This window comes from Equus quagga, chromosome 5 (assembly GCF_021613505.1).
Source record: "Equus quagga isolate Etosha38 chromosome 5, UCLA_HA_Equagga_1.0, whole genome shotgun sequence".
Taxonomy (NCBI): domain Eukaryota; kingdom Metazoa; phylum Chordata; class Mammalia; order Perissodactyla; family Equidae; genus Equus; species Equus quagga.
The window spans coordinates 8,542,677-8,555,230 of NC_060271.1; the positions used below are offsets into that span (position 1 = coordinate 8,542,677).

Genomic DNA, 12,554 nt, shown 5'->3' on the forward strand with positions numbered 1-12,554 from the left:
ATGTTTCTTCAATTCTGCTGATGTGTACAAGTGTTTCCAAGTTTATTTAGTGTGACCAATAGATCATTTGTTATGGATTTGCAGTTTTATTGCAATGTCCAAATATACATTATAGACAGAAAGCAATCACACTCAAGCTTAAGGCAGAAATACTGAAGATTAACACAGATTTTCAATGATAAAGATTATTACTTATCAATTATTAATTTCAATGCTGTGAAATCTGTAGTAAAGAAAAGAGATAATGTCATCTCTCATTGATTTCTTGGATTAAAAATGATCACTTTATCATCCAAACAAAATTATAGCATTTCTAGAATTTCCTTCCTTAACAAATTATTATCAATCATGTTCATTCTCACAAAGGAGTAGCCGTCTTACACAAGAGTTCGAAGAACTTCAGAATCAATAACCTAGAGAGGCATGGCTACAGAGGAGAGCCTATAATTCACACATCTTACAACAGTGCTTCGGAAACTTTGGCTTAGTAAGAATTACCTAGAGGGCTTGTGAAAACACAGATTGCTGGGCCCCACAGGTTCCAATACACTAAGTCTGGGTGAGTGCCCGAATTTTCATTTCGAACAGTTTCCAGGTGATAGCTAATACTGCTTGTCCAGGCACCACACTTAGAGAACCACTATTATTGAAAAATAATTGTTCCATTTTTTGTTGTTGTTTGTGATTCTGACTTCTGCAACTTCACAATTTCTCTAAACCTTTTTTTTCCCAGAAAGCTCTTAAAATTGAGCATCTTTTCTTTTTGTGAAATATACTCAGCCTTGCTCATCTGTAAACATTTTCTTAGCACTTTAGGAATTCTCTTTCGAAGTCCAGGCTTAACCTTTAACTAAAGATATGAATTCATTTTAATAAATTTATGATCATTAGTTCAGTCACTTTAAATGTGATCTAACTTTGCAATTTTTATGTCATTTTCACTGACACCAGAGTTTTAGGATACGAGATTATGAATATAACCGTGTTTCTAGTAAAAGTGTTACGTCTTATCCTTGGTATTTTTTCAGGATGCCTAAAATCCGTTTCCAACTATATGCATTCAAACTTGTTTCCATATCTGATTAGCTTTACTGTCATTCCCAGTATTCTCTTAAGATGCCAATTGCCAAATTTCTTTAAAGACAAGTAAGAGTTATAAAAGTTTTTAAAGTATGGTATACAAAGCAAAATTTAGTTACAGTAGTTGGAATGAAGAACTCAGGCTAAAGATGTTTTAAAAGAGCAGAATACAGTCAGTTCAAAGCCTGATTGAAAGCAACTTCAGTTTTATAGTTTTCTTCAAACAACATCTTCATTGTTTTCTGGAAAGATGGTATTTGAGAAAAAGAAGTGTCTTGAGTTACTGTTTTTATGAGGAGAGAATTGCTGAGTCTTTTAAATGGTTAATGAGAAGAAGTAATAGTTAAACACTTGGAGCATTGATTTCTGATTTGAATTCTCCAACACAGGCCAGCCCTGAGGGAAAGGGGAAAAAAAAAGCTTGCTAATTAACATTTGATTACTGATGCCACCTTCTCATTCCCCTTGCACCATCCGGTTTCAAGTGTTTTTGTTCAGGAAGGAGTTTTTGAAGAGTTTTAACTTGCATCTTAGTAAAACAAATCCATGTGCAATTGCCGCAAGTGTACAATGTTAAAAAAGGAGAAGAAAAAGAAAAATCCTTAGATAGGAAGTGTGTGTTCCAACCCAGTCTGGATCAGAAGTGATTGGTTTCTTAACTATAAGCCTTTCAGAGCACCAATGATTGCTAGGAAACTGGAGCTAAGCCTAGTCTCTGTGCCTTATTTTGATTTAAACACACACACACAAATACTTACTTGTTCAGTGCAGTTACTGTTGAGCAAACTCTTAACCAGAGCATCATTTGATAATGTGAAATACTTGGAGGTCAAAATTTGATATATTTAAAATTTGGATACACTCAGGCTATAACATGACCAAAGGCCTTTTTCTTCTAAGATTGATAAGAGAATGAGACAAATGTCTGTAGTTTCAGGGTGCTTTTTTGTAAGGGCTGTAATTTGCCATAGTAGTCTTAATTCAGAAAATCTAGAAATGAGAGTGCTAACAAATAGATAGCTGTTGTAAACCCATGGCAGTTAAATATTTTGTTTCTATTTTTTGCTATATTAAAATGTTTGATATGTGAAGAATCATGGGCCAGATTTCAAAATTTTAAAGATGTTCAAATAAATTAATAGAACTGTACAACTGTATCACTTAGCTAGACATATTCTGTCAAAACCATAGCCTCACTGATAACATTTGGTTGATGGAATAGTTATTTCGGAAACCAGTGTGACAAGCTTTATTTTTAAACGAGGTCTTATGAGGGGAAAATATTATATAGCCCTTTTTTTTTAAATCTAGACTTTTTAGTGTAATAAAAGCAAAAGCTAAGATTTTTCTTCATCCAAGAAAAAGAACCACCTAAAATGCTTATTGTATCTTGATTTCTTACCTGAACTTCTTAGCACTTTTCCTTTTTGATGTGTTGTATTTATTAACTCTTTGCTATTTTTCTTCCATGTTCTAGCCTTAATGGTTTTAAACTTTCCCTCATTACTTGCTTACAGCATTAACTCCAATATTTTCATAAAATCATAGGATTTTAGAGCTTTGAAAATCAGAAGTGAGCTTGTATTCTCTTCTAACCTTGAGTAAACTCTCAGAGAGGTTCCGCCAACTTGCCCACAGTAACAGCTGGGCAGAATTAAGACTGGAAATCTAGTTCTCTGCTTCTCATTATGCCACAGTACCTCAGACTTTGTGACTTTCCTTTCTATTTTCAGAATCTACCTTCACTTAGGATAATCCCTGAATGATATTTAAAATTCTCTGAAATGTTTTTCAATAGTTTGACCAACACTTAGCTCACAAGGAATGACTTTATTATAGCTGACAAAGTTATCCAAGTTTTATAGTTTTCTACTTGAATAGCTACAAACAACTTATTTGAAGCTAATTCTGAGCCTCAAAATTTAGCCTTTAGCAGAATAACTTTCTAAGAATTTTTTCCTGAGAAATTCTGATAAAATTTAACTAAAAAATAAAACCGTTTGAAAATTTATGGAACTCAAAAGAAAACTTTGTGGGAGATGAATATCTTACATAATTTTATATTGAGCAGGTCATAATAAAATGATCTTTTCCCTAATGCTGTGTTTGTTGTTGAAATTTCCACCATGAGGAAATACGAAGTTTCATGTGGAGATCACTGCTTGCTTTTTACATTAATTGTGGTTTATAAATAGATGTTTATTAAAAACGAAAAGCAGAATAGTAAGAAACAAACTAGTGGCATATTCTGTACCATTTCAAGTTAATCTGACTTATATTTTTTTTCTTAGTCACAGATTGTCTTATCTGAAGCAATGGGGAAGAAATGAAATTGTCCTTTGAGAATATCTAGAAAACAAACTGGAAAATCTATTGTCAATCTAGAACACTTGATCCAAATACAGTACAGTTTGTAACAATTTTAATGTTCAGCTAGTAATCAAAGCATTTATTAAATTTCTTCAGGACTAACTGAAACATTTGCATAGTTTAGCAGCCTGAAATCTCATAGATTTAGAGCTTAATCCATAACAAGAATTGAAAAGATTATAAAGGTTCAACATGATCTTGAGCCAATGCTCATCAAAGAAAATGTGTAAGACAAAAAGGCCCTTAGGAAGTGTTACCCTGTGAAGTGCCACTTGTCCTTAACCGAAATTTAAGACAAATCTCTAAAGATAAAACTCCATCAGAAGTAGCCCAATAATGGCAGCTGGGCGTGCCAGCTACAGCAGCCCAGCCTTGTGTATGTTCTTTCTGCCTCTCTCAAGTGCTCTCAAGTCTTTGGAAGCAATCTCTTTCTTCTCCCCGCCACCACCCCCGCCACCACCCCCGCCCTTCCACCCCTTCCTCTCTCCTTCTCCCTTTCCCTTTAGTCCTTCCTCCCGCTCCCTCCTCTTGTCTTCCATCTTTCTTCCCTCTCTGAGAGAACTCTGTGTTCTTCATTTGTTTCATGATAACCTGAAATTTATCTGCATCATTTTATACATAGCTGTGTTTTGTCATTCAGATTTCCTAGAATACTAATTTTTTAAAAGAATCATTTTTATTTTTGCTTTGTGTACATGTCAGATTTTTTCCTTCCCTGCTGAATTGTGACTTAAAATTTTAATTGAAGAAAACCATCAATAAAGGTAATGGAATTTTTATAACTCCATTAGTAATAAAACCATCGCTTATTTTGTACTTTTGCTATTTTATCACTTGTGTTTCTTCCACATAATGGTGAAACTTGCCTATGGTTACAGCGTTGATAAACATGGAATTACTTTTTAAAAACTAATTTGTTTTCACTTAAATTCTTGCTTAGTGATTGTGGTCTAACATCAGATTCTTTTGGCTTAATCTCAGAAACTCTGTGAATTTAGCTTTTTCATTGGAACAATCAAACATTAACCTAATATGCTTTACGTTGTACCCTCTCAGCCAAATTCTGTCTGTATTAACCAGTTTATTCTATGACAAGTTGCTTAACAGATGTCATTCTAGGGAGAACAATGAAGCCAAATACTTGTGCAATGGCTAACATTACTCTAACTTTGATCACTTTTGTTCAGCACATCAGTCTGGCGTTGTGCTTTATACCAACATAACACTATAGCCAGAACATGCTTTTCAGGCTTAGAATAGCAAAGGAATGTTATTCAATTCAGTGCCGTTACAGATGAGTTAATGAAAGAAGAAAAATACTGTTTATTTCATAATACCATATTGTTGTGTTTTGGAATTAAGGTGGAATTTAAGGAATCCCAGTCCAAAGTTATTTTTTTATATAATCAACTCATAGTATTTGTGTATATTCTTCAGTGCTGGGGTGCTTGCCACCTTTCCAACAGAAGTAAATATTTGTCCTGATTTTTTTTGCCAAAATAGCTGATAAAGCTTGGTGTATCTCGATGATATAATCGAAAAATTACTTTAAGAAACGAATCTTGGGGCTGGCCCCGTGGCTGAGTGGTTAAGTTCGCGCGCTCCGCTGCAGGCGGCCCAGTGTTTCGTTGGTTCGAATCCTGGGCGCGGACATGGCACTGCTCATCAAACCACGCTGAGGCAGCGTCCCACATGCCACAACTAGAAGGACCCACAGCGAAGAATATACAACTATGTACTGGGGGGCTTTGGGGAGAAAAAGGAAAAATAAAATCTTTAAAAAAAAAAAAAAAAACAAATCTTTTTGGCCTTGCGGCCTAAAATCTCCTCATACTCCCCTCTTCTGTCCTTTCCCTTTCTTTTATTAACAATGCTTTGGGTTCATGGAACACCTTTCTCCTTAAAAGCACTAATGTTTAAGCATGGCAAAATAGTCTTAGCTAGTGGAAGTGGTCAGAAATTAGTCCAGTTGCATTTGGTTAAATTGCTGGGTTGGTTGACTAATGAAAATTTCCAAACTTGATGTCATTGACCATAAACAAAATGCTGCATGGTAGACTGGCCATTGCTAAGAACCTCTGAAGAAAAGCTGTTTGTTTGAATTGAGTGGGGATCAAGCCATGCCCCCAAGCTCCTCAGTTCTCATTTACTAAGTCTTTTTCCACAGGTGTACATGAGAGATAAAAATAGATTGAGTTCCATGTTTTGTGTTTCTTTTTCTTTCCCCAGTGAATGTATATCTCTATTTCACTGGAAGGGTAACTTAGATGTGTTTATGTATAATAAACAGTAATATGATACAAAATGCTGTAATTGGACAACACGATACTTTAGGCTTCTGCATTTTTAAAACATGAATGAATCCTGCTTGTTTTCCACATTGAAGTCATGTTATAGAACATATTATGTACAACATTTCAATACTAGCTTCATTTGTTACAGTAGGGTAATCCCATAATTAACTGAAGAGTTAATTAAGATGAATGATCTCTCCATTCTTACAATTTGATAATTTATTTTATTTATAAATACAGAATGAAATAGAATTTTTTAACCTATTTAGAAAAAAGCTGAAGAAAGATATGATACTTCTTAATTACTGGATAACATAGCATTTAACTTTCCAACATTTATTCTGATAAATTACCTTCTCTCCTTTTGAAGTGAAAGGTATAATTTCGTATTGAGAAAAACAGTTTTTCATCTTTAACAATATTTAAAATGAAAAGTATCTTTACTGTATTTTCTTTGCAGGAGGGGCCTAAATAGTGTATTGATAGGTGGCTCTCAGTTAATAAATATTCTATTGAAATAGTTTTTAATTTGGGGCGACTTCAAAGAAATAACCTGTGCTGCTTGATTAGTAAGTTTTCATATCTTTGAAACTTACTTTGAACAATAATGAAAACTTCAGGTATTTCCCCCTGCCCCCTCTAAAAAAAGACTACCATCCTTCTCTCTCCCATATAGAAACTTGAAATATATCTTTTGTTTAAATCGTTGCACATCTTGAGTCATTTTAAAAATTAAATAGATTATAGAAATTTATAATTATAGTGTGTCCTAGGTGAGCGGTGTCCCTGAAATTTCTTGACTGATAAGAAACTTAAAGCTGTCAAAGAATATAACAATGATTGGCAGAGGGGGAATGTTTCTTGAATTATTGTTTCATCTAGGCTTCATTGAGAATGTGCATTTAAATTTGAGATTTTTTTACAAAATTTTTCTGACTTGTGTTTTCCTGGTTTTAAATTCTTGTTCTGAATCCAGAAGAAAACAGAGGGAATATAGTGTATATCACATAAATTGACTGGCAACTATGGTAAGTCATATGGGAACTCTATTTTAATTGTACTGTCCATTTCTTTTTATAGGTAAAGAGAAATGTGTATGACCTTACAAGCATCCCTGTTCGCCATCAGTTATGGGAGGGCTGGCCAACTACTGCCACAGATGACTCAGTAAGTGACAGTTGAGTTATCAGTTTTATTTCCTCTTCTCTCTTTTGCCACTTTCAGTCTAATTGGCTGTGATAATAAGCAGAATCAAATGCTTTGAATGTTCTATTGAAAGAATTTTATAAATCATATAGTGTGAAAATAAAAAGAATTATAATAATTTTAATTCACTTGCAAAAGAGACATCATAAGCCAAGTGTGTGAGCATTCAGTTGGTAATGTTACAATATCACTATCCGGAACTTGATTTTTTTTTTTAAGATAAAGATTTGACTCTAAAATTTATTTCCTCACCTGTAATATGGAATAATAATGGCTCTATAATGGGTTAAAAGGAAAAAAAAATGCTGAAAAGTAAATTGAATGTAAAAATCAGATCCCTAGTCACACCAGCCACATTTCAAGTGCTCGATGGCATCATGTGGCCAATGGCTGCCGTATTGGATGCTGCTTGATTTGATTTAAACTTTTCCTTGATGAATAGAATATATTCAGACATTACTTATGAAATATCCTAAGCACAAAAAAATTTTTGCCTAAATTACAGATGTCTCAAAATCAACTTAATCATTATATTTAATTCTGAAACTTTGTTTCCTGTAGTAGACTGGTACTTTAAAAAATAGTTAATTTTGGGGCTGGCCCCGTGGCCGAGTGGTTAAGTTCGCGTGCTCCGCTGCAGGCGGCCCAGTGTTTCGTTGGTTCGAATCCTGGGCGCGGACATGGCACTGCTCATCAGACCATGCTGAGGCAGCGTCCCACATGCCACAACTAAAAGGACCCACAACAAAGAATATACAACTATGTACCGGGGGCTTTGGGGAGAAAATGGGGAAAAAATAAAATCTTTAAAAAAAAAAAAAGTTAATTTTTACAGTTAATATTAATAGCACTCTGTTCTTAAATAGACCCATAATTTTCATTACAATAAAAAACTGGAAGAAATGCCTTTGGAAAACACTTTGTGGATTACGGAACTTTAAAAAGAATTGGAAAATAGCAAAACTTTTTAAGTGAAGCCATCCAGAAAAACAATTGTTTATGTTTAGCCACTTACATGTATTTCTAAACAACTGATTTTAACATTGATATTATAGTATATCATTAGAATTATTGACTGATTGTCCATGGCTAAAGAGTAGGGTTGTGGTGGTTGATTTTAGTTTGGTTTTTTCCCCTGTTGGAGTGAGAAATTTGACAGAAAATGTGCTACATTTATTTTTACAAAAATAGAGTAATATTCATAAATGATAGCCTTCTGTTTACTTGAGGAGACATGAAGAAACTAGAAATGTTCTTAACATTGTCTAATAGCCTGCTACAAGAAATAATAACATTAATCGAAGAAAATAAGATCTAAGCATATCACTTAAATTTTCTGAGCTTCAGTTACCTCACTAATTTGCAGCACTGTTGTGAGAATTAGCAATTTTATGTATATAGATATACACACACAGAGTACTTGGCTCATAATAGACACTCAATAAATGAGTCAGTATTGTGATTAATATTAATATAACTCAGAAAATGATCACAGGCAAAGACTGGCTGGTTTAAGTAAATGAAATGGTATCTGAGATTTGCTTCAGAATAATCTGTGGGGTTGGGGGAGTTAGTGGGGATATAGAAGAATCCAAATTAGCCATCTGTTGATAATTGTTGAAGCTGTGCGATGCATATATTGTGTTTATTATACTATTGTCTCAACTTTTGTATATATTTGAAATTTTCTATGATAAAAAGTTTAAAGTAAAAAAATTGTCTAGGTTAAGAGCATGAGCATAAGGTAATAAAGTCTAGAAATGTGGGACTTCATAGGTTGGAAAAGCCAATTGCTCTTGGACCCCACCCTCGTAGAAACCAGATTGAAGTAGGCTTATCAGATACAAGTTTCAAGAGTGATAGGCAAATTCATTGAAATGTGGTAAATTCCTCTGTAGCATAATACTTTATACATTTTAGGTGTTAAATCATCAAACTGAGTTGACACAGTCTTTAATGAGGCCCATGTTTTAATGATTGTTGTAACATTCAATTTTTTAGCAAAGAGTTCTAATGCAGTGTCATCATTATAGGAAAATAGAGAAAGCAGCTAACACTTACCATATCTGAGACTGAACTGCTACTTGGTGCTTTAAGTCACAGCAAATAGAAGAGGGAATCTCTATCAAGAGGCTTGATTCTTTTTGCCTCATTATTCACATTTGCACCTTGTCCCAGAACCTATGAAGTGATGCCTGCCCACACCTCCCCAGAGCAAATGTTGCCACATTGGCAGGACGTTGCCTTGAGCTGAATGATTTGATACAACAAAGATGTTTAGGGCCAGGCTGCTTTTAACTGGTGCCATAACAGATCCACTAGCTCCAGTGCTTGAGTTTTGGCAAAAATGGCTTATAACTGTAGTCTTCTAAGGAGATCCTAGCCAAAGAAATGTCATGAAACCTTTCTTTCATTAGGACTATAAAAACTCATAACGCTGTGCTTGTAATCTATATTGTTGCAGGCAGTGGTGTTTTTATACTTATTTAAATCACTCAAGTGGAGGCATCTGCTACAAAACAAGGTTGTCTTCGCAGCTTAGGGCATGAATTGGGTACAGCTGAGAAATGTCAGCTGTGTAAACAGCCTGAAATGTGTTACCAACAAAAATATAATTAATTTCTTTCCAAGACAGTGTGCCATAACTTAATACTTAGAATGGTTTAACTTTCAGAGAAAGCACCTGAACATTTTCTTTCCAGTCCCAGGGCAGGATTGGTTATAAAGGCCATTAAAAGTGAGGTTAGTTTGCACTTTTCCTGCTCAGGTGCAGAAATTTGTTCAGCTTTGAATATATAGTAGCTTTAGATACCAGTGGCTGCCCTGAATTTATGGAAATATCTTAGATCAAGAATTTAATGGATTTGGGATTTAAATAGTGGCGATGGTTGCACAACTCTGTAAATTTACTAAAAATCATTGAATTGAACGCTTAAAAAATGAGTAAATTTTATCGCATATAAATTATACCTCAAGAAAGCTATTTTTTTTAAAAAGAAGTTAATGAAGAACTAAATTAAAATACTTTTTCATTTACATTTTTATGTTGCATGAGAAATACTTTGCAATAATAACAGGAGATGTTGTCTTAAGTGTACTTCTCATTAACCTTCGACTTAGCAAACAGGACAAAGAAACAGACTTCCTATAATTAGAGTCTTGTGTAATCTTGAGTCTCTTACAAACCTGATAGACTATAGTCTTCTGACGTTTTCAACACTACTCACTGAAGTCAACAATCATTTAAAACTTTGTTGCCCCATCTCCCTTCAGAGTTAAAATATTTTCTTTGCTTGTAGTTGTACTCTAGTCGGGTATAGAATACTGTATGAATTGTCAATAACTCTTTCAGTTCCTTTGCACTCCTTCACCAGGGAAATAGGTATCTAAAGCTTCACCAGTAGGGGAATGTTTTCATGCTGTGACAGTTCAGCTGTGAGAACAGAGTTGCAAGAAGGCAAAAATCTCATTTTACAGTTTAACAAGGACACTCTTGGTTTCTGGAGAAATAATGTTAACACTGTGAACTATGTCCAGACCCCTTATTATAATGCCGACGATTTGAATCTATGTAGTTTTAAAAATTCCTGGTTTAATAATGCTTATACAAAGGAGGAAAAAACCTTCATATTTTCATACATTTTTGTTGTGCACCATTTTTTCTTTAGAGATTACTAATGGCCCTCTTCTTTCCATCATTGGCTAAGAAATGTCAACTCACAATTTGAGAAATTAAGAATTTTAGAATCAGAGGTCTTTAGACATGTGTTAGGAGTCAGAAATGTACTTATTAAATATTTTCACGTTGAAAATGAGATCGTTTATAAGCAGAACCATTACACAATGGCTTTATAGAAAAATAAAACCACACAGTCCTCCTTTTTATTTTTTTAAATAAAAAAGAATTTCTGATTGAGAGTGTGTCATCTACTTTGATCTTTCTGATGGTGACCATTTTCTTCTCCCTGATGCATTGTGTTTGGCAGGTGTCAAATTAAAGACATTCCCCTGACACTGGATCCCCCACCCTTCACTTAATAGGAGCTGCTGTCTGAATACAGACTCTCACAATTACCACATACTTACCACATGGTGTTACCTACCAAGTAAATTCATAAGCCTCCGCTATAGTCATTCCATCCATTGCTGCAAGGTTAATATTTTTAAAGTGCAGAATGAATCACATTCAGCCTTGCTTACTTATCTTCAATGGCAACCCAATACTTGCTGATTTATGTACAGATTTTTATGCTGGCATTCACACGCCTTCATTCTGTGTGTAACACTTCCCTTCCAGGTTTATTTTCCCATACAGGCCCAGAGTAAATGCTCAATAAATATTCCTTGAATAAATTATTGAATTTGATACCATATATCTCCCAGCTTTAGCTAAATGCTCACTTTGCTGTTCCTCAAATATACTTGGTACTCTCTCCCACTTTATCATTTAATCATACTATTTCTTCCACCTAGAATACCTACAGCAATTATCACCTTCCTTCAAGACCTTTCTTTAAGAAACTTTGCCTATATCCCTCTTCCCGTGCCACCTTCTCCCACCCTCATAAAAATTAGTTCATATTTCTATTCTTCTATTCAAATTCTTTTCATTTTTCCTTTTTTCTTCTTTCTTTCCTTTGTTCCTCCCACGTGGCTCTATCACTCACCATCTGAGTAACCACAGACAACTTAATTAACCTCTTTGTATCTTAGTCTCTACAACTGTAGAACACAGATAATTACTCCTAGAGTTATTGTGAAGACTAAAAGAGTTAGTGGTTACAAAAATAATTACTCCTAGGTTTATTTTGAAGATTGAAGTAGTCATAGTACTAGATAATGTCTAGCATATGGTTAACCTTTGGCTAATACTACTTTTTTAATCAATCTATTCATTCACTTGACATTTGTCAAACAACACTTACAGGCCTGTAACTATGCTGGCCCTTAAAGTTGCAAGGATAACGTCCTGTTCCTTGGGGATTGCAAAGTATAGTGTAAGACAGATATGTAAACAATGACAATTGAAGTTTATGTAAATACAATGGAGTCACAGACAAGGGAGAAACCAATTTTGCTAACAAATGGGGGTAGTGAAAAAATGGCTTCCCAGAGGCAGGGACATTTGGTTACACTTTAATTTGTATGCTTGTGTTCCTCCCTTTTGTAAATTCTAAGAATTGGGAGTAAGAACTGTCTTCCTCATCTTTGTATGCTCTGCAGGAGCAAACATAGTGTTTTATACATTCACTCATTTGAACTGTTCAGAGCTCCACTAAGTTGACACCTATGACAATAAGCAACTAAATGGTGAAGTTTTATGATTATGGTAACTTGATAAACTGAGAAGCAGATTTCTTTTCTTTCTAATAAAAATTAAATTATCAAAACTCAGTATTTCTTTAGTGGCAAATGGAATAACAGATTTAAGAGGGGAGGCTACACTGAGCTGATTTGTACCAGTGTGTGTTGGTGTGTGTATGTGTGTCAGAGAGAGAGAGAGAAATAAGTGAGCAGACCAATCCAAGTTCATTGAATCCCAGTAATTGCTATTATTTGATAAGTTACTTAATTAATGAATTTCAGTTTCCTCATCTGCAAAAT

At 34.4% G+C, this 12,554-nt stretch overlaps 1 protein-coding gene across 3 annotated transcripts in view; it reads left to right on the forward strand.

Moving 5' to 3' along the window:
- Window positions 1-12,554, forward strand: part of FAF1 (Fas associated factor 1) — a 473,869-nt gene that overhangs the window by 267,451 nt on the left and 193,864 nt on the right. For all 3 annotated transcript variants that reach the window (XM_046660423.1, XM_046660421.1, XM_046660422.1), the window contains one exon: window positions 6,825-6,911. In XM_046660423.1, the coding sequence (XP_046516379.1) occupies window positions 6,825-6,911 (87 nt within the window). The remainder of the gene's footprint in view (window positions 1-6,824; window positions 6,912-12,554) is intronic.